The 24,069-nt window shown below is 36.2% G+C and overlaps 1 protein-coding gene across 3 annotated transcripts in view; it reads right to left on the minus strand.

Annotated features, from left to right (window-relative positions):
• Positions 1–3,560: 3,560 nt before the first annotated feature.
• The window catches only part of LOC126969765 (semaphorin-2A-like), a 140,683-nt gene continuing 120,174 nt past the window's right edge, over positions 3,561–24,069 (minus strand). Inside the window, exons 9-15 of one of the 3 annotated variants that reach the window (XR_007730446.1) lie at positions 19,253–19,407; positions 16,663–16,843; positions 14,917–15,192; positions 13,480–13,614; positions 10,892–11,000; positions 6,909–8,823; positions 3,561–6,726 (exon numbers count right to left, since the gene is read on the minus strand). Coding sequence is in view for 2 of the 3 variants with exons in the window: in XM_050815324.1 (XP_050671281.1) it covers positions 8,752–8,823; positions 10,892–11,000; positions 13,480–13,614; positions 14,917–15,192; positions 16,663–16,843; positions 19,253–19,407 (928 nt within the window). In the remaining variant the exon portion in view is untranslated. Of the gene's footprint in view, positions 8,824–10,891; positions 11,001–13,479; positions 13,615–14,916; positions 15,193–16,662; positions 16,844–19,252; positions 19,408–24,069 lie in introns of all 3 variants that reach the window. The other 2 variants (XM_050815325.1, XM_050815324.1) reach the window with 2 other exon arrangements.

The following is a 24,069-nucleotide window of genomic DNA, read 5'->3' on the forward strand; positions in this document are numbered from 1 at the left end:
TTTACGATACACATTTAAATTAAACGATTAAGTAATATAATAGCCTATTTCTAGTTTCTACACAAGAACTAGAATATATAACCTCTATATTTACCTCCCTTGGCAATTGTTAAAATACACGCGACCTGATAAAATTTATAATGCAATATAAAGTTGAGCCTAGATATCCAAATTGTATGTCTCGGCGTATTGCAATGATATAATAATTGAAATAAGTGCATGAGCGCACGACAAGAAAACTTTCGTGACACCGCCGTGCACTAACTTAGTCAGACTGGATTTGAAGAAAACAATCTCGTCGAATTAATTGTTGAAAGTTTAATATTTATGAAGACGAGCCTCGTATCATCATGGGATAATAATAATAATTATTATAATAAAACCTATTCATTTCCAATCTATTATTATATTACATCCTTACAGTTATATTACAGTTATATCTATGGTTACATCCATTATAATAAATATTACTTATTGTTACAATTATTCACATAGGTAAGAAAAAATATAATTTTTGTTTGTATTAATAACTGTTGTTATATACTGTCTTCATCATTATTGGTTAGAACCCCTTCTTCTCCTCCAGCTTGTTCCATGCCTCTCTGTCTATTACTATATTTTTCCATAAGTGTCCTGCTGTCGCTTGAATGTCTTCTATCCACCTTTTCCTAGGACGTCCTTTTCTCCTTTTTCCTATTGGCCCTTTCCACATAGTTGCCTCTGAGGTCCATCTATTGTCTCTACATCTTGCTAAATGTCCAGCCCACTTCCACTTCTGTTTCAGAGCGTAATGTTAGGAAGGCATCTACAGCCTTTGTTTTTCGTCGTATTCCTATACTTTTTACTTTATCTATTCTTTTTATTTTTAGTACGCTCATCATCCTAGGTTATGAGAACAAAATCAAATTATAACTACCAGTGCATACATACATCCATCTGGATGTGTGCCTTTCCTCCACAGAACGGTTTTCAAGGAACTTTCTTCCAGGTATAACAAAGCTGTTTAATGAGCTTCCTTGTGCGGTGTTTCCGGAACGATACGACATTCCTTAAAAAACGGCAACGCTTCTGTGATTCCTCTGGTTTTGCAAGAGAATGTCGGCGGCGGTGATCACTTAACATCAGGTGTCCCAACGCGTCCCCGTACGCTCGTTTATCTTCCTCTGCCATAAAAAATACAGTGTGAGCTTAGAGGTCACCTGTTGGTAAGTGATCACCTCTGCCCACACTCTCTTGTAACAAGAGAAGAATAACACGATAATTGCAGAATTTTAGGTGGGTTAATGCGCTTTTTTTATAAATAATATAATGTGAAGGTGAAGAATAATTTACAAAAACTCTGATCATGATGACAGTTTTACAATTAATAATCAACTCTACTACAAGACGGACCAGCGAGGGGGTGCGGTATGGAGGGGATCGGCGTCCACCTCCTACCAGCGACGTGTTCTATTGTACCGGTTCGTTGTTCTGCATTGCGGTACTTGTATTGAGGTATGTCACATACACCAATCATGGAAATGGAAATCACACTCCCATGGCATAGTGACAGTTTAGTTTACGATATTTTTTTATATCTTATGAAGTTTTTTACAGTGTATAATTTCCTTTCATCCTGTTGTTAAGATTTGGTCGAAAGTACATGATTTATAGTTTATAGTTTTGACATTAATAGCCAAACAATACAAATATTATGATGATCACAATTTCAAGAAAAATTGCTTTACAAAATCAAAAGATATATCATAGACACAATCTGCATAATTCATCTTCTATATATTATGATCAAATCATCTCAGCATTTTAATTACTTTCCTCAATAATAGTCCACTCCATCTTCTTTAACTTCACTTAAATAAAAAGCAATTCAAAACATATAAATTTGAAATATGATATAAGGTCACTAATTAATTATAAAATTGAGTTCTGCGGTGCCTGAAAATCTATTAATTTGGCCGTTAAGCGTGGCCATTACAGGCAAGTCGCCAATTATTCGAGTCTCCCTCGGTAATTAAATTCTATGATGTTCGCCGATTTAAGACAGACTCCGTTTACGATACTCAAATTACAGTTTCATTGCCCGTAAAAAGATATATTTGAGTGAATAAAGGCTTGGTTACGATTCTTGAAGCTTGGATATTTTATTTGTCCCATTTTCTGCGTAAAACGTCGTAAAAACAATAATAATATAGCTTCAATTCCTGCCGCCGAATTCCACCTTTGCACGACACACCACAAATTAGGACATCATTCCCACCTACTGGATGTGTGGTTTTCCTACACAGTGCGGTTTTCAAGGAACTTTCTTCCACGAAAATCTAAGCAGTGGAATGATACGATATACGGTTACCTTCAAAAGGCCGGCCTCGCTCCTATGATTCCTCTGCTGTTGCATAAGTTAACTTGTTAATTTAATCAATTAACTCATTTGACAAAATTTCCCTTCTTCTGAATACCATCTTCTATAGGTACATCTTTTCAAATGGCTCCACATACCTTGATAAAATTCTACCTTTTAATTTATATGTTTTAGTAATATTTGTTAGCAGGAAAACTTACTTATAGTTAGTTTTCCTGTTATATTAATATAAAATAAAATAAATTAAAATTTTGTTCTTTTTTTAATAACAAAAAGGAAAAAATATATAAAACTGGTTATAAAAGTCACTAAAGATAGGAATACCTTTACCGTTAGAAAGGAAAAAGTGAGATAAAGTTCTACCTTTATACTTTATAACGGTTGTACTAATGCAGCTCATGCCCTACGACCTGTCTGTAGAGCTTGAAGTGAAGAAGTAGCTGATTCAGAGGGAACCAGCCTGCTTCTTTCAGATTGGAATTCACCCGCTGTCAAGTCGGTAATATCAATACCACCATAAATTATGTAAAACACAGCAGGCTATAATTTATTTCAATTTCCTAAAACTCTAAGTCATATTTCACTAATATTAAATGGATTGCGCAGGAGGCGCCGGTTCCCGCTACGTCCTAAACGTTCTTCACGTAGAGCAGCCTCGATTGTAAGCATTCCTGAAACCATTTCAAGCTTTGCAACAAAATCCACACTAACGAAAATCAAAAGAATGTTACCTTTGGTTTCGTCAAATTAAGTTTAAATTTCTAACAAACAGCTGTCATATTCAAACTTTCGTTCGCAACGTAAATGAATTAGAGTAGGTTTAGTAAATAGAAATATTAAACAATGTTAGGGACGAGACTTCGGAACGAATGGAAAGTAGGAAACACGCGAAACTTCGATCAAAACTTCAGTCAGTATTCAGACACAGAACGTACAACGCGCGACTAAAGTCGACAAAAATACCGAAATGTTCATACCGCTTTTGGCGGGAAGCGATGTGATTGCTTAACTGTGGTCGCATCATGGACGCCACGCCCATACCCCCTCAAATATTGTTTGATGCTGTCGTCGTAGTAATAGTTTGGATTTTCGGTCTAACCTCTTTAAATGTCTTGGGTTTACCCTTTAATCTAGCATATATTTATCTGTTCAAGTTTTGTATATCAATTAAGATTCACCCAGTGAGAAATAATAAACAAAATAAATCTAAAATAATTTATTCATTTTTGCGCTCTTTTATAAAACAATAGCTTATAATATATTATCAATATTTTACATTAAATTGCGTATTTTTTATAATATTATTGGTATATCACTATAATTTAAACAATTTTAATGTGCGGTTGTGAAACATATCTAGTATGTGTACTTTACATAGTTTTTTTGTCATATTATTACAATAACATTTAACTGGAACAAACTTTTTTTTTAAATAATACCTAACATTTATAACGAAACAAATTAAAAGTTTGTACTTTTAATTTGAAAACTTAAAATAATATGCGGTATACATAAATTAAACACTATTAAACCAATTTTAGTAAGACACAATACAATTGCTTAATACTGACTTATAATTCATACACAATTATTGCGTCATTTTTTATTGACTATACTACTAACTAAGCCAATTCCTACAATTTAGGTTAAACTTTATAATGGATTAATATCTTGTACAAGCATACTTCACAAGGCACTATTCTAGCGAATTACCAGCAAAACTTAACGGAAAACAATATAGCTACTAAATTCGGTTTAAATCTCCGAAAATGGTTTAATTACATTTACGGCAGTTAACATAAAAAACCCATCTACCGCCTTATTAAATGAACATTGTGCATAAAACATACATTTAACAATACATTTTATATGTCTCTTAATTTCTATAAATGCCGTTACAACTCAAGCACCAGCTTAAGTAAAACAATCTATATAGAAGTATCTTAAATCTAAATTTCTTTTATGACACAATTAAAGCTCTTTCATTTCACATTGCAATCACACAAGTAACTGAAGGTGATTGAATAAAAATATAAGTTAATATTGGGTCTTGTTGTTATTTAGTGATCTTGGTATAGTTTAACCCCCTTATTCATAATGGTCCGCTAACTTTAAACAGCCACTTAGGAGTGTTTTTTCTCATTCTGACTTAGGTCAATAGAAGAAGACAGAGTGAGAACTAGCAATGCTTTAAGTTAGCATACTATTATGAACAAGGGGGTAAATCTCTAGCTCTACGAATATAATTTATTATTTTTAGTTTTTCACAGTCAAACTTTGCGTTTTACGTATGGAAACATACTTAAGTACGCGCGGAATTTGGTATTTGGTTCAATTATCAACTTAGGTTACAAGAGGCTTGGTAGCTGAAGTATGATACAAATGGTCTAGTTGACCAGCTAACGTCAGGGTGTCTAATTTGCGTGATGGTGTGCGCGCGCATCGTAAAAATTAAATCTAATCATTTTTTCCTAACTTTTTTTTTGAAAATGAGGGATGAGACCAGCAGGACGTTCAGTCGATGGTAATTGATACGCTCAGGATTCTTGAAAACACCCAAAAATTCTGAGCGGCACTAGAATTGCGCTCGTCACCTTTAGTCATAAGATGTTAAGTCGCATTTGCCCAGTAATTTCACTAGCTACGGCGCCCTTCACACCAAAATACAATAATGCTTACACATTACTGCTTCACAATGAAATGGGCTCCGTTGTGGTACCCATAATCTAGCTGGCATCCTATGCAAAGGAGTCTCCCACTGGTGCTACGTGCCAAAATAATATATAACTTCAAAGAGAAGCAAAGTAATTGCTAGATAATAATATTTCAATATGTCGCTTGCTATCTGCACGGAGAACATCCACTTGGCACTGATATATATCGGTCAATATTACTTTGAACTAGAAAGAGCTCTAATTGTGGCACTTTATATTGCTCTTTGCTTAATCAACGTTGGACGCAACTCGTGACTGTGATTCCTAAGTAGGTAATTAAGTACCCACTTATAATATTAATTAAAGGAATCCCACTTAATTGGTCTTTCTATTACTTTTATTCGACGCTCTTGTCAAATAATAGCATGAGAAGGATCTGTAAGACCAATCTGTTACAGTCTTAGAATATTTAACCAATATGAGACGTCAATGACGGGAGTTCTCTTTAATAATACATTTTTTTGCCTATTACAATGCAGTGTCGCTCTGGATTCTTGAAAAACTCTGAGCGGCTCTGCATTTGCGTTCGTCACTTTGAGACAAGATGTTAAGTCTCATTTGCCCAGTAATTTCACTAACTACGGCGCCCTTCAGACCGAAACACAACAATGTTTACACATTAATGCTTCACGGCAGAAAAAGGCGCCGTTGTGGTACTCACAATCTAGCCGGTGTCCTGTGCAAAGGAGCCTCCCACTGGTAATCATAAATATAAACATTATTTACGAGTACTTACATTGTGCATTACTAACTGTTTAAGATTATTGTTTTTTCTCATTTCACTTAAAAAGTGACAGCGTTTCTATTTGGTTAAATAAATCTAAGCTATAATGCATTTTTTTTTTTTAAATAAAACATTATCAAAGAAATGAAACTCTTGTAGTTTTATTTATGTTATTGTCTGTAAGTATGATTTATTATAAGAACACTTTCATTTTAGTTCTTCCAATACATTTAGTCAAACAATCGGACATCCATTTTTAATATAATGTTTAGTAGGATTAATGTTTCACAATTAATATTATATCTCAAACTGATATCACAGTTATAATTAAGCAGGCAATCGCCATAATCATTTTACTTATTATTTACATTAATAGAAAACAAAAACTATTATTACAATGAAAATACGACATGCGGAAAAAATTTAAATTATAGCTATAACTTTAATACAGCATATTTTTATTATAAGACGATACATCAATTTTAATTAGTACAATATAATCTTTGTATATTAGATAAAGGTCGAATTAAGCGTGGTGCTATGATGGCAACATTAAATAAACACACGGGTTGAGCTATCTAACCTTAAAGGTATCTGCCCACTACACCGAATATATAATTTGTTTCTTTGAAAATCTTAATTATTTACTTTAAATTTTAGAATATTTTTTTACGATAAAGGTTTCTGCCCACTGCACCGTATCATACCATGACCGTGCTAGGAGCGTATTAGGCACGAAAAGTATCACGATACAACAGTAGACATACTGTGACGATACGCTCTACTATGCCCACTGAACGGATTGGCACGCGCTGCTGTTGGTCGGTGACGGAACGGTCCAGTGTCATACTTTTCAATACAAATAATATTTATTTGCCTGATACGCTCCTAGCACAGTCATGGTATGATACGGTGTAGTGGGCAGAAACCTTTATCGTAAAAAAAATATTCTAAAATTTAAAGTAAATAATTAAGATTTTCAAAGAAACAAATTATATATTCGGTGTAGTGGGCAGATACCTTTAAGGTTAGATAGCTCAACCCGTGTGTTCATTTAATGTTGCCATCATAGCACCACGCTTAATTCGACCTTTATGGTGTGGGCAGAGACCTTTATCGTAAAAAATAATTCTAAAATTTAAAGTAAATAATTGAAATTTTCAAACAAACAAATTATATATTTAGGAAACAAAATTTTAAGCACCTTAACATGGTTGCATAAGACAGCTCGAAGTAGGTGTGAGTGCAGTACTACGCTAGCGCGCGGCTACCAGATATCTTACAGGATGTTCCGAATTATATTATGAAAAATTGATTCATTTAGGTGAATTATGTACTTTAATATTTGAATTTCTACCCGTGTGTTTATTTAATGTCGCCATTGTAACACCACGCTGTTTCAGCAAGAGTAAACGTAATACGAAATATATATATTCTATACGAATCAAGGGGGTATTTTCTTATTTTATTAAAGAAAGTAAGGCAGGTATTCCATCTTTCTAAAGGTGCGAGACAAAGAACGCTTGATCACAAATTACGGATACATTGCTGTCACCGTTTAATGACATGATATTATCTATCCTTAGTTATGTCCAATATAGTTATAGTCCAATGCTTTATGTAAAAACGCGTAAAATGATAGATTTGTCTTACCTCTAGTAAGTAAAAACTAGGGATAGATATAGAAGGTTATTGAAAACCGCTGTAAGACGTCTACTGGAATACGTACCTTACTTAGTAAAACCTTCATTAATTAATTAAAATGTAAATCGCCTTAAAATTGTTTCTCTTCGTCAACTTTAACATACCCCCAGGGTACGCATACCAAATAAAATAACATGGAATACCATAAGATAGAACCTCGAATAATGTATTGTATTAATAATAATTTACGTAGCTCAATTCCGCTCAAATAGTTGCGAACGAAGTCAAACAAATATCTGCCATCTATCAAGCAGCCCAGACTGCGGAACGACGGACAAATCTATTTTAGCAGATCATTCCCTCCTCGAATATCCACCCCTGGTTATTTTGCAACCATAAGCTAATAAAATCTTCGAGTCATTTCCATCTAAAATATATTTATTTCCGTCAATTAACATATTGGGATCACGTGAATCGTATTTCTGTAGGAAATTTATCATCAATCAATGTATTCTTTTCATTGTTGATGATTAATAACTATAACTTTTAGGTTGGTTATGAACTAATACTGACAATGTGTAATTTATGTAGGATTATGATTTGTATAAAGACATTTTTTTTATATAAGAGGGGGTGTTCCTCCAGTACCGGGGAGCACCCGCCCAGAGATGAGAACAGGAGTTGCAGGAGGTAGCTTTTAGTGAAGTACTGTCTCGCCTTACTGAGTACACTAAGCTTTTAAGATGCCAGTTTGGCATGCTCTTCCAAGTGACCACGGAACGTCGCTCAATATATCGACGCCAAGTATGCCAATACAGGCTGTGGCAGTTAGAGGAGTGATCTCGAATCGAGGGGATACGACGAAAGGAGACTTTTTAGCAGTGAACGCACAAACTTGTGTCTTATTGGGGTTGAATTGGACTAAATTTTGTCGGCCCCATTCCGAGACTTTGCAAAGCATAGTCTCGATTTCGACACAAGTTTGTTCCGGTTCTCGTCGACGCTATCCCGGGACATGTTGGCACGGCCGGTGTAGGAAGCATACCCTGTGCTGTCGTCTGCATAGCAATGATACTGCTGATTTGCAGCATATCTAGCTATATACATAAGATTTAATTTTTCGCAACGACAATTTCTAATTAAATAAAAAGTTTAGGTAATTCTCCAGTTTGTAAGTATGAGTAAGTATATACAAAATTTATTAGCTATCTAGAAGTAGTTTTCATCTGCAGACCGTAAAATATATAAATTTTTATACAGTAGTTGTATCTTTAAAGAAAATTATAAATACAATATCTCAGTATATCTTATCACCGCAGCGAAGCTACTAACTCGTTGCTTAAGCTGTTCTGCTGACTGGAGTTCAAGTTTTTCGAGCACTGCTGTAAAGATATACATGATAATAATTTGCATTTAAACACATATTCATCCAACGTATCCCGGCGATCTTGACCAGATCGTCGGTCCATCTTGTTGGGGGCCTACCAACACTGCGTCTTCCGGTACGTGGTTGCCATTCGAGGACTTTACTGCCCCAACGGGCATCTGTCCGTCGAACTATGAGTCCTGCCCACTGTCACTCCAGTTTCGCAATCATTTGGGCTTTGTCGGTTACTTTGGTTCTCCTACGGATCTCGTAATTTCTGATTCGATCTCGCAGGGAAACTCCTAGCATAGCCCTCTCCATTTCCCTCTGAGCGACCATGAGCTTTCTGATAAGGCCCATAATTAGCGAATTTTGGATGAGGGCTGCGCAGGACCGATCGTCGTGGAAATCTTTTGAAGAGACCTTTGTCCAGCAGTGGACGTCTTCCGTCTGATGATGATGAAACACATATTACATAATAAATTTATTTACCTGCCTAATTTTTGAAAAAGTTGACAGAAAACCTCACGTTTTCGAGAATTTTTTCTTAGATAATTTATACGTCTAGATATATAGAGTCTCTAGCTGCCTCTGCTAGACAACCGATGAAAAGGGGCCAGGTTTGTTACTTTAGCGTGACAAGATACGTCTTACACTCGCGATTTGTATGCCACTTAGTGTTAATGTGCGTGCATTGCTCAAAATAGAGGTTAACTGTCAACCTAACTGTTTTTTTGACGTCTTCACAGCAGTTGCAATTATTTATCTAGATGTATGAATGATCTAAGAAATATTTATATTTTTGTCTGAAACATTCATAGAGTGTTGTCAAGCAAATATCGAAAAACAAACTTCACATTGTCTGTTATAAATCTTGTTTGAAATTATTGCTATTCAAAATTCTTCTTAATAGGCACTTTTTCAATTGCTTTAAAGGGAATTTAATGATATGTTTTTCAAAAGTTGAACGCACAAAGCACCTTTTATTCAAAATGAATAATAATAGCTAAATAAGGCTTTGAACTTCAACAAAAGTCTACGAAATTCAAATTAATATCTGAGCGAAATTTAATATCTATTCATTACTGACTTTAATTTAATTGCAAGAGCAAACAGATTCATATTGAGATTACAAATCAAATTTGATTTTTATTCCTTCCTATAGTATGTCAGTCACGTAAACGTAAATAGTATATTACGCACCTAGGGAGAGAAGTAGGTCATTCTCACCAATGTCGTGGTAATGTCCTACTTATCTCACGTGGTGCGTATACGATAATTTTTCCCACCTGGATGAAAAAGCTCGCTTTTAGTCCCTGGCTTTTCTGCTTCGTACAAGTGAGCTTTTCATCGAGGTGGGACAAACAAATATATAATTATGTCCGGCTTGCAGCTCTTTAATTATTCATCTACTATTAGTGTGTTTTTTTCACGGACAACAAGTGAACTAAACTCTCAAGACCGAGTTTTAGCGTAAGTTTATTTACATATTGGTTTGAAACAATTTGCATCCCTTTTTAAGGTATTTTAAGTATTATATAAAAGCGCGTACACCTTCCTTAAAGGCAATCAACGCTCCTGTGATTCCTCTGGTGCTGCAAGAGAATGTGGGCGGCGGTGATGACTTAACACCAGGTGACCCGTACGCTCTTTTGTCCTCATTTTCCATAAAAAAAAGTTAAGTGTGTGTAGAGTAATCGGACGAGACTGTCATTATAAAATAGTTTGACAAGCAATAATATTTTTATGACAACAAGGGACGAGACGAGCAGGACGATGATGGTTATTGATACGCCCTGCCTATTACAATGAAGTACCCCTCAGAATTCTTGAAAAACCCAAAAATTCTGAGCGGCACTACAATTGTGCACGTCACTTTGAGAAAGAAGATGTTAAGTCTCGTTTGCCCAGTAATTTCACTAGCTTCGGCGCTCTTTCGACCGTAACACATTACTGCTTCACAGCACAAATAGGCACCGTTATGGTACCCATAATCTAGCTGGCATCCTGTGCAAAGGAGCCTCGCACTAGTAAAGTATTTTCAAATTAAATTTACAGTGAAAGACGTAGGGGGTAATTCTCACCATTTGCCTCGACTCCCAAGCTTTCATCGCGCTTTTATATTTTTCAAATTCGTGGCACCAATCTGAATAGACTTGTCTGTACTCCTGTGATTTATTCGGCTGCGTACATCTGTATGTTAAAATCATTATTAAGCAGGATTTACAAGTATGTATCATATTAAAATACATCAGGTGTCGTATATTGCATATCGAGTATTTGAGTCAGCATTAAGCCACACTTTATTTACATTTGAGAACGATGGTTCTTTCCTATCGGAATTCAATTCTGTGTTCCCAGGCGTCAATCGTACCATCAACCCAATATTTATAATATGTACCACACATAATAATCAACAATAGTTCATTTTATTGAAAGACCTCAACAATATTTATTTAATGTTTATACACAAATAAATATATTAAATATATATTTGTTTTATTTATGACATAATCGCTGTTTAGTTTTTGTACTTATTTGCTTCTTACTTATGAATGTTACTTGCAATTTGTTATGTTATAAATTTATATTTTTTTATTTATTTGTGTAATTAATCCCAGAAGTGAGGGTAATCACTTTAAAACATAACAAATTCTTTAGATTTGCAAGAGCGACATCTCAAGTCAAACTTCCTAATATGCAAATATTGGGATTGAGGAGGTTATCAAGTGTAAATTAGATCCTGTAGATGAAGCCACAACATGAGAGTTGAACAAAGTATACAAGATTTTATCAACGAACGCGAGAGGTCGCGGGTTCGAGTCCCGCATCGTTATTTTTGTCTAGATTATTTTGTATGTGTTAGTGTATACCTTGTTGGTGCAATAAATAAATAAAAATTTTATTGATTGATTGAATAAACATCAAAAAGAGGCAAAACTGTTTTCATTCAACTATAAACTTATTACCTAACTATAAGTCTCCAGGTAAGGTTTCCAAAAAGTTGGCAACTATATGTATTTGAATTGCCAAACTCTCTGACAACGATACTTGCCAGATACTTGCTTCAACTGTCAAATCTATACGACGACAGGACAACTATTATATGGGTGTTCATGCCTGAGAACGCAATATTGTCTTCAAAAGGAAGATATATATTATATATGTCGCAAGGAAATGATAAGAACAACACGATTTTATGATTTCTCTAAACAAATCTAGTGATTTGATCAAATGCCAGAGTTGATTCCGTGAAATGAGAATGAGTGACGTCACTAGAAGAACTTAGGATGTTAAAGCGTGGCTTTTTTTAATAATACGGGCCTTTTATCTGTTTTGAAGTTAGGTTACATTAATTTGATTATCAAGAGAATGGTGCGCTACCTTTTCTTGGGAGTGGGGGAGTGAGCCAGGGGACAGAGGACATTTCCCTCCCTCCCCTTCCCCTCTCACCCCTCCCCCTCCCCTTCCCCTCCACCTGTGATTTGTTTCGAGAAATGATAAAACCGTGTTGTTATTTTAACATCCTCCGAGATACGACCAAATCACTGTTTATATCATATCCCTGCGACATATATATTATGTATGATATGGGTACATATTTTCACTTCACTAACTAGTTCCGAAAAAACCCCTCCCAAATTGTATTCAAACATTGGTAATGATTTAGGCTGTTGATTTCCAATTGCAACCTTTTTCAGACATAAACGCCATCTCAATGTAATCTTAATTTTTCATCTAAGTACCTAAAACTATAACAAAAATCAAAAATATCCGGTAATTTTCTTGATATTCTTATGGTCTCTCATTTGAGCATTCTCAAACTATTGAGATAGAACTATCACTAGATAGATCACATTACAGTTACGTAAACCACAGCACTTGTCCCATCAAAATCTATATACTAATTACTGTACGATAATTTCAAATGACATCAAATTCTCGTTGTACATGTAGGTCAAGGAAATGCCACTTATGAATTTCAAAATTCTTCTTTTTTTTTCCATTTGGTACCACTTTGGAAAAAGTTGAACTTTAATGAGAAGAAGTGGTAAGAGACTCATCGCCACTATTTTAAATCAACATTTACAGCTTCATTGTTTTACAAATCAATTCAATTACAATATATGTAAAGTGATACAACAAACACACTCAATGTCAAATACTAAATGCCTTACACGAGTAAGTAAAAATAAAGTGAATTTTAATTACTAAGTAAAAACACAAGAGTTATAAAAAGGCATTTATTTTCTCAAAATTGATTCCTTTTGAATTCTTTTGGATGTCATTTTTAATATACTACATACTACTTCCGCTTCGGAAACAAATGGCGCTCTGAGAGAGAAAAAGCGGCACAAGAAACTCTCCCAGAATTCCTTTTTGCGGTCTTTTTAATGAAATATATTGTGCTGTCATTGCTATTGCAAGAAATATATAGTCCCAGGCTGTCCGAACACTTAGATATTCAGCTGTAGTAGTAGGATTTACGACCGAGCCATTTTTTAATAAAACATTTAAATTTATTTATAGATAATGCCTGAACAGTGGCTGGGCCTTTATTATTATTGAGTACAGTAGCTACATCAAACCACACACACTATAAATAATTAATAATCGATTCTTGCACCTTTGCAAGCATTTAGAAATACTATACTGACTATAAATAAATTACCTGTGGATATCTATGTCTAAGTTGTATGAAGCAACCAGTGTAGGTCCGAAATAACACTCGTATCGGCCACGGTCAGACTCAGTAACTGACAGCAACACCAAACCGCGTTCAGAAGTCAACAGAACCCGCTCCGAGCTACAACAATGTCAGCATTTTACAAACTATATAATTCAGTTTTGAAACAATTTGAATTTTCTGCTTATTCCGGTGGAGCTATGAACGATTTGTTAGTATCAGGGAAATTTTCGTTCCTTTTTTGCATTGGTTACTGGGAAAGTATTGATTAATTTATCAATGTGTAGGTACATATTCTGTCTTAGTAACAAATGCAATGTAAAGTAACTCTAAGAAAAATTACTTTTTTATGAAAATAAGGGACGAGCAGGACGTTGAGCTGATGGTAATTGATACGCTCTGCCCATTAATGCAGTACCGCTCAGGATTCTCGAAATACCCAAAAACTCTGAGAGACACTACAACTGCGCTCGCCTTGACATATAAGATATCAAGTCTCATTTACCCAGTAATTTCACTTGCTACGGCACCCCTCCGACTGAAACACAGTAATGCTTACACATTACTGCTTCACGGCAGAAATTGGCGCCGTTGTGGTACCCATAATCTAGCCGGCATCCTGTGCAAAGGAGCCTCCTGATAAATAATTTATTCAAACACTGTATATAATTATAATTTATATGTATATATTATATTCACTGTATATAATTAATTTAAAGAAAAATGTTTTGAAGGCCTGAAACTTTGTTTACTTTCTTTATCTCGTCTCTTTGGCCTTACTATAGGTATTGTCCTTGTATCAGCGACTCATACGACGTCCACGTCGTGCTGATTTATATGTCTCTCACGTAGCCATGTATATTATCAGTACCAGGCTTATGACTAAAACAAAGATAGTAAATAAATGTTAAGTTTTTATGAGATTAGATGTATTTAATTTATGGTCTTCTGATAGTGAGCGATCACTACTACTTGTCTGTCGAACAACCAAGCCAATATTTACGTAAAATGCGTCATAGGATAGTTAACTTGGCTGTACATCCGTTAGGTAAAGAAGCGCTTAGTCTGAAGTCGCTGGTTCGAATCCTGTCTATAAAGTTATGTATGGTATTTTTTTTTATCCAAGATCATTTATGCGTCTAGAATCTAGATAGATTGTGACAGCTAAGAGAACGTCGAAAAATTGAGGCTGACTTTTAGAACCTCTATTTTGAGCAATGCACGCATACTAACATAAAGTGACATACAAATCGCGAGTGTAAGACATAGCTTGTCACGCACACGAAAGTAATAAACCTGGCTTATTTTCATCGGTTGTCTAGCAGCAAGAGTCTCTATTTAGACGTATACATTATCTTAGATAAAAATCTGCCCATTCTATATTTTTATATAAAGCACTTAAAAATAAAATATAAATCTTACTTGAAATTAATCTTGTATCTCCCTCTCTCCCTGGAGTGATGATACCACATAACAGTTAAATCTTTTAGGGCTTCTGGTGTTTTCCCAAAAGCTGCCATGTGAACGCTCTGACCATATCCAGCTCTGACTGTCTTGAGAGGAGCACTGGCTTCACAGATGGACGGAGTGGAGTTCGTAGCGTCGTGGAGCAGACCAGGTGTATAGGGACGGCATGCACCAACCTCCTTATCCCAACCACAGTAGGGATCCAGTACGCATCGCACACAACTGTCGTACCTATGTATTCAAAATTTGATAATTAAAGCGTTAGAAACCAAGTTTTCTTAAAGCTGCAGTGTTCGACCGACGATCAGCGCTGACGTATCGGTCAAGCGTAGCTATGAAAACATATAAACGCCCACAGTACAGCGCTGAATATTTGCTACGCGCGTACAGCTACTTCGCTCTGACGAGAATCGTCAGTCAAGCTTGTCGGTCCGCTGACGCGCTGTGGCGATAATATACTGCACTTGTCCACGCGCAGTCAAGCTTGTTGTCAGCTGAGCACTAAACGCAACATGGTCAGCGCTGACGTCGGTCAAGCGTAGCCATAACAATGAAAACATATGAACCGGCACAGTACAGCGCTGAAGAATCGCTACGTCGCGCTGACGAGAATCGTCAGTCGAGCTTCTCAGCCCGCTGGGGCGCTCTGGCGATAATATACTGCACTTGTCCACGCGCATTCAAGCTTGCTGTCAGGTGAGCACTAAACGCAACATGGTCAGCGCTGACCGTCGGTCGAGTACTAAACGCAGCCTAATATAGTACAAAATTTTCCCTATATCTTGAATTTTGTGTTACTATCGAGTATTTAATGGTAGCTGGCAAGATGAATGAAGATAAAGGCTGTAATAAAAACAGCTATGAGCTACTTCTACATATAAAAGCTAAGAAATACGAGTTTTGCGTGCCATTTAGCTTAGCATATTTGAAAGTAAAACAGAAAATCGCTTAGTACAAAAGTAAGTAAAAATATATAATATTATTATTCTATTTTTTCTTCTGGTAAGCGCAATTTTTAGCTATTCTTAATTATATTCTAAAAATTTAATATAACTATACTACGATGAAAAAATATAACGATCTAACTTTTATCATAATAATATAATATCACTTACTAAGCTTAAAATTGCACTGCGATAAAAAAATTATAAAAGTGATAGATTTATTTAATGGAATATGAAGGAGGAGAAACAAACGCACGGGTCACATGATGTTAAGTGATTACCGCCGCTCACATTTTCTTGCAACACCACACTTTTTTTGAGGTACCCATGCAAAGAAAACTCATTCCATAGTTTGGTTTTAATTGGAAGAAAGTCGTTTGAAAACCGCACTGTAATGGAACGCCAAACAGATGGTGGAGATGATATCCTACTACTAATTAGAAAATATGTGTATTTATTTATTCAGATAGTTACACCAACATCACATCATTATAATTTTAGTATTAAATATGTAAGGGAATAGTAAGTGATAATAATCAATGGTGAATAAATAATAATAATGAATAAATAATCAATGGTGAACAATTTATACATAATAAATTAAAGAAATGTTGATGAAAATGACTTCAAATACTATTCTATTAAAAGAAAGACAAGTAAAATAATATTACAATGTGTAGATAAGCATTGGATCTATTTTTTCGACTACCCTTGCTTTCAGCGTAGTAACACGCGGGTAGTTGATAATCTAACTTACCGATGCGCGCAAGCTTTTAATGGGAGTTGTCTCAGTCGGTAGTCGGTTGCAAGATAGAGCGCATGTGTGAGTCCCGACAGCGCTAGCGCCCGCACTGGCTCATCAGCCGCTGCGTGCCATATGTCCACTACACGGGATCCACCACCAGCCCACTGCACTATCTTGTATACCTCACCAATGCCTATTTATAACATATAATAAAAAGACTTTTATCGACTTTAAGAAATACAATTACAAGCTAGTCGTAAAGGCTCCTGTATTAAGTGTGACGTGTGGACCCGTATTACTGGGTGTCCCGATCTTCCACCAAGATTAGAAAGGGAACAAACAGAGTGGGATCAAAATTAAATTACATATATAAGTGTGTGTGTGTGTGAAATAATAGAATAATATTTATCATATATTCTAATAATTTAAATCAGTATCGATACTTCCATACAGCTAACAAGCTAAGTAGAAAAGTATATCTTTGTGATCTAGAGAAAGCATAATAGACTGATGTAAGGGGCTATAAGGCTGCCAGTTCATAGACAGAGCGAGGCACCGAAGCGATGCAAAGGAGTTATGCAGTGTGGAGTAGCGGGCAATGTCTATCCATTGATATGGAGTGAGGCGGCGGGGTAGAGAGAGGAAATAACGAAAAACGGCCTTATAGACTGTACGGAGCTAAGCCAAGTTCACACGACAAGTTTTTTGCTCAGCCTTTACCTGGTGCTTTTAATTTATTTATTTTATTTTACTTTATTTGACTTTATATTTACTTTATCATTCATTGGCTGAATTCGCTTCGCTCCAGTGGGCAACTGGTATCTCTCTCTACCATCATCGCCGATTTTCGATTTAAGTCAGTTATGCTTAGATATAGGTAAAAGTGGTTTGAGTTATGCTTTTTAAAGAAGATTTTTATATATGTTTCGTTGCTGTGGCAGCTGTTATAAATTTCATAAAAGAAAATCCTTTGATAAAAGATCCTCATGAATTCAAATGACTCCTCGTGGCGATAGTAAAAATGTTTATAGGTACTCCCTGCTTTTCCACTTCAGACGAACACGTTAACGGTCATATCCATAACACGAATTTAGCACGTGTTGTTGAAGAAAAATATGTGGAAACAAGTTTTTTTATATCTCAAACAGAGAAAATACTTTAAGTGAGCATAGATTAAAGCGGAAACTCTTTAGAAGGCAAACAACAAGGTTTTACAATATGCATAAGCTGTTAGCTCGAACGGTTACGTTTTTTTGTATTGGCACTTTCTTGATCACACGCTCCTATTCAGAAATAAAAACAATCCTATTTCTCAAGTTGGATAAAACTGCACACAGCATGCAAAATTTGATTAAAATTGGTTCAGTAGTAGTAGAAGTTTATCGCAAACAATGACACGAAATTTATATATATAAACATTATGTTTCTTGTTTCAAGCTCTTTTTTTATTTTCAATTAAGAATATAGGTAATACGTCATGACAATTATAATGAACCAAATACATTGTTACAACGGGGATTCCTAATGCCTTCCTTCAAAAATCATCCCGAGATCAGTTCAATGATATATATTATTATTAGTGGACCCGACATACGTTATCCTGTACACACGTCTTAAATTTGAAAAAATCGGTCCTGCCGTTAGGAGGAGTTCACTAACCTACACATGAGCAGGAGAATGATATTATATGGACGGAATTGAGAATCTAAACCCGTCTCAAATTCAAAAAAAGGAACTCACAAAAAATCATCAAAATCGGTCAGCCGTCTAGGAGGAGTTCACTAACATACACATGAGCAGGAGAATGATATTATATGGACGGAATTGAGAATCTAAACCCATCTCAAATTCTAGCCAGAGGTCAGCCGTCTAGGAGGAGTTCAGTGAAATACACACGCACACAAGAAATATATATAAAGATTATCTACTATTGGTAGATATAATGTAATAATAAATAATGTATAGTATATATAATGATTGGTTATAGTCATGGTTATAGTCAAAAACAGTAATAGGGAAAGACAAATGGAGCAATGCAATAATGTATTGGCATCCAAAATAAAATTCAAATTCAATATAGCGATAGTATCGGCCTTACAAATAAAAATGGCATAGAGTTATAACTAAGCATAAACCAAGAATATGTAAAATGTTTACAAATAGACATCTTGCTTACGAATGGTTTGTTCGGACGTATAACGTTTCCCGCGTTTATTTGCAAGGCTGCTTGTCATTCTGAAAACTTCAGAATTATCATTGTATTGACAGTGTTGTCAACGATGCTGTAAACATTTTGCATTTTCTTTGTTTATCATCAGTTATAACTTTATACCAAGTTTATTTGTAAAGCCGAATGTGTATTATAATAATGAGAGGACAAGATGCATCACAAGCCGAACGCTTAGATCTTCCCTCTCTATCTCTTGTTCCTCTCTCTCGCTTGCACGCTCGACTCAGTCGGAACGTGACACTTTATCGTGCGTGTGGCCGGCGTTCATTGATTTATAAAACGTTATCATGGAAAAATGTATGCTTCAGCTTCAATTTATAAAAGTAAATGGATATATATTGTATGTTTGAATGGATAGCTCGTTCGACTCACTCGTGCCCGCGTAGAAGACAGTGTAGGTGACGTCATCAGCCAGCATGTCAATTGTCTGGACGTCGACGACGAGCGTGGTCAGCACCAGGTCACGTTTGTAGAAGGCGGGCGCGTCACCCTCGTGTCGAACAGCGGAGTCCATCAACGGATGTGACCTGAACAACAAAAATTACTCTAGCACTACACCTTTTGTTTAAACCATAAGAAAAACGCAAACTTTAAAAACCGATTCAAGTAAATAACTTAGTTAAATAAATTAAATTAGGTACTTAACTTAATAAAACAGTTTTTAAGTGGTATTTAATAAATACACATTATTTTCAGGCGGTATTCATAAGTACATAAAATTCAACAAAAAACCAAACATAAAAAAATGTATATTCATATATACGAGTATATAAACAAATCTTCTTTGGTTTTTTTTAACCGAAGTTAAAAGTCCTTTTAACTTCTTATAAAAGTTGGTTAACATTTTAACCGACTTTAAAAAGGAAGAGGTTTTCCATTCGTAGGTATATTTTTATGTAATAGTAGGTAGGTAACACTCGCCACGCTTGACTTTGAGCGGGATAGCTTCGTCTAGAACAAAACCTCATACCCGAAAATCAATATTTTATTTAAACTAAAGGTATGAGGTATGATTGCATAAAAGGTGTATTAAATCTAATCCTTATTAAGTTATTAACCGACTTCAAAAAGGAGGAGGTTATGAATTCGATCGGTATTTTTTTATGTATGTACACCGATTAATCTGAGATTTATGATCCGATTTACGTAATTCTGCAGTTTTTATTCAGGTTGATTATATATTATTATTAACTGTCACTAAAACGTAAAATATAAAAAAATACGTTTAAAAAAGCGACTTCAAAAGCTGAAAACTATCAAATAACTAAAAATTTAATTTAAAACACTCTTACGCAAACCTTTACCTTTAATATTAATAAAATACTATTATTTGTATGTGTAACATATTGATAGCTTTGAAGTCGGTGCCAAGCCAAATGTAATAAAGGTACCTACATTCGCCACGCGTGACTTTGAGCGGTATAGCTTCGTCTAGAACAAAACTACCCATGCGGACACAAGACAAGCGTGGCCAGACAACATACATATTTACAGTAAGTAAGCTGTTTATAATATTAAGTTTTATTTTGTTAAGGGCTTGGCACTGACTTAAAACCTATCACTAGGTAGCACATATAAATAATAGCATGTTATTAATATTAAAGGTAAAGGTTTGCATAAGAGGTGTTTTAAATAAAATTTTTAGTTATTTGATACTTTTCAGTTTTCGGAGTCGGTTTTTTTAAACATAGTTTTTTTATACTTTAGTTTGTTTAGACCGTAGTAGGAATATAAAATACGAAATACGAATCGGCCTTAAATATAAATCTGTTCTCCGCTGCATCTTGTAATATATTCCATATATCAATATATCAGTATTGTTTCGATCGTTTCAGTAGTTTTCGCAGTATAACTGCAGGAAAAAACCGGCTCATTTATTAGTATAGATGATATCAGAAACATATTATATCGATTTCGCGAAAACTTTTATACAAAGCGTCAATTGAGTTTAATTGAAACGCCTAATTGGCGTGAGAAACTCAATACTAAGGCGAGATTGGATGGGAAAAATAGAATTTCAAAGATATTTGTTAATATTTTCCTGTGCTCATTATTTAAATTAAAATGCGAACTTAAATAAATCTTCATAGATAATTTTAGGTATTCATTCATTCATAATGGTCCGCTAACTTAAAACAGCTGCTAAAGAGTGTTATTTCTCATTCTGACTTAGGTCAATAGAAGAAGACAGAGTGAGAATTGCAATGCTTTAAATTAGCAGACTATTATGAATAAGGGGGTAAATATATACACATATGCTGGTCTCAGTGAGTCATACATCTTTGTGCCGTTTGGAGTCGAGACACAGACCAAGGGCCAACCTTGGGGCCCAGACGCGCGGAGAATGTTCAAAATATTATCTTGGCGCCTAAATAAGGCTACTGACAGCAATTTCGGTCAACGGATCAGCATTGCTATCCAACGCAGTAATGCTGCCAGTATTCTTGGTACGCTTCCACGTAATGATAGTTTTAATTTTATGTAGTCATAGTATTGTAATTATAAGTTATAAGATTTGTTTTGTTTGAATAATAAAAATATTTATTTCATGAGGTTCCTATACACATATATTTCATAGGCCTCAACTTGAAGTATATAAACAGATTCTTTAGTTTTGGTATTGAGGCCGGGGTTCAAGTTTCCCCTTTCCAGCTACCATTTCCTTTTAGAGTCAAACTGATAATTTGGAAACACAGGCAAATTTCCAAATTATTAAAATAAATCATCCTTCATCCGATGATGCATGATGTTATGTTGGTGCACCTAAATTCAGTTCATAGTATTCCATACGTTGACTATGATTTGAAATGGTGATTTAGAATCGCAATAATATTTATTTGGGTTTGTATGTGAATGCCACCTTTAAAATATCGCACAGTTTTTCTGTCTAATGCCTAGAGAGGCATACCAAAATAAGGCTAGGGAGGAATAATACTTTATACTTTATATCACAAGAACGAATATGGTAAGGTTAGTTGTAGCCTACTGTTGGATAGAACTATTATTCCGAATCTAGCAATAATATACAAAGAGAAACATGGAATATGAAAAGCTGATTGTAAAAAGTGTTCAAACAAACACAAACTCTTCAGATTTATAACATTAAGTAAGTTAAGAACATTTTACTATCTTATGGCCGTTCCCAATACTCAGACTATCTCTTACTTGAGATAAAAATCGTAACTATCGTTGACTTTTCTGTCCAAATAAACTTATCGACTGTAACTCACCTTATCCGTACACACTGTTTATCAATGGGACGGCGTATAGCTTACCAGTGATAGAAATTTGAATGGAAATTGCAATTCACGCGTCCCAATATAGGGCGATAAGAATGACCTTGCGAAGAACCTAGATAAATATAGCACTAGCGTTAAAGATGATTTAATTTAATTTGGTTCAGTTATTCTAAAACCAAACCAAACACCCACTAATTAATTTTTTCCTTACGCTAGATACTAAATAACTAAGGTAAGCAGTATCCAGATTGTATATTCGATATGCAACTTCAATATGTAGACCTTAAAACGTAGCAGTGCCGGTGTTCAACGCCAGCTAAGTTTACTCTATGTAATCATAGATGGCAATGTATTTTATTGTGAATTTAATGAAACACGCTATCAAGGATTAATCTAATATTACCTACTATGATTATTTTCTAAGGGTCTGTATTGAAATCAATCCTAATTCTGCCGCCGCTGGTGGTTGAAGAAATGACCAACTGGATCCTACGCGAGAAGTTGGGTCGGCCCCCAAATGCCCGCCCTTTCGGCAAAGGGGTCCGCTTCCTGCCAGCGGACGAAGCAGAGTACAGAGTGGTACAACAGTACCTCTCAAGTCAAGAAGAAACTGCGAAGCTCCCCTGTTTCAGTTACTCGTTACCGGTAGATCGCAGACTTAAGTTTGCGATTCCGGGCCTGCCGGTCGACACTGAACCAGCAGATATTGAAGACGCTTTGCACTCACGGGGGTACAGTCCCGAGTACTGCCGGCGAGTGCAAGCAAGAAGAGGCCGGCCAGGATGTATATATTTTATAATCCTGGAGAGATCTCCTGGAATTACCCCCGCCATATATGAGATAACTGAATTACTCAACATGGCGGGCATCAAGGTAGAACCGTTGTGCTCGAAGAAAGGGCCAGCATAGTGCCACCGCTGCCAGGGCTTCCGACACTCGTCGTACGGCTGCCATCGGCAGCAAGCTTGCGTACGATGTGGCGGACCGCATCCAGCCAAAGACTGCAGCCGTCAACTGACGGAACCCGCCACCTGCTTAAACTGCGGTGGACCCCACCCGGCAAGCAACACAAGCTGCCGGGTCTACAAAGAAGAGGCTCGCAACAGACGCGCAAGCATGGTTACGCGCACCGGCTCCAGAAAGCCTGTTGCCTCCCCCACGCCGCCCCTCCAACAAGTCGAGGAAAAAAATGAGGAATATGAAACTACCCGCAGTGAGTTTTTTGTAGATACCCGCAACAACCATGAAGAGTTGTTGCGCCCAGAAAGAAGCGATCCAGAGCCAATCCCACGATCAGGAGACGTGGCGGCAGACGAATCCATACCCATGGCCTCGGCAAATCAAGCCCTGCCTCGAGAGCCCAAAGGAAAAAAGAAACCAAAGAGTACCCGCATAATGGAAAAACCACCATTGCGAATTGAGGACATAAGTGATGAGGCATTTGGAATGTTGGGCACCCTCATAAAAGCATTCCAACTAGAACACTTAGTCCCGGAAGTCTTGAAGCCAAAAATCCTCGCCAACCAGCTGATCGCCCCGTGTATCCTTCCTACGGGGCTCGATCGCTCGGGACAAGCGGGGGCGCCAACCAAGAAGCCAAATGAAGAAAGTAAAGATGAAAAAAGGGAAGGAAAAATGTCATGGGGGACGTAAGAACCCCACCCCAACGACCTGGACATAGTCATGTCCAGCGCTGATACCTGATGCATCGCCTCGACCATCATCCCCCACGCGCCCTTCGGGCGCGCGTGAGATGACATCACATGTTATTGTACTGTATATTTCGACTATCATTAATTCCAGTAGAATATATAAAAGTGACCAGTGCCAGTGTTTGTGTATCATTGAACCTTCCCATGTCGTAAGTCGGATGAAGGTGCACGACGCTACAACTAGTTTGATCTACAGTGCCTACCGTGCTAGAAAGCCAATGCACACCCCCTGCTATTA

This window comes from Leptidea sinapis, chromosome 19 (genome assembly GCF_905404315.1).
Source record: "Leptidea sinapis chromosome 19, ilLepSina1.1, whole genome shotgun sequence".
NCBI lineage: Eukaryota > Metazoa > Arthropoda > Insecta > Lepidoptera > Pieridae > Leptidea > Leptidea sinapis.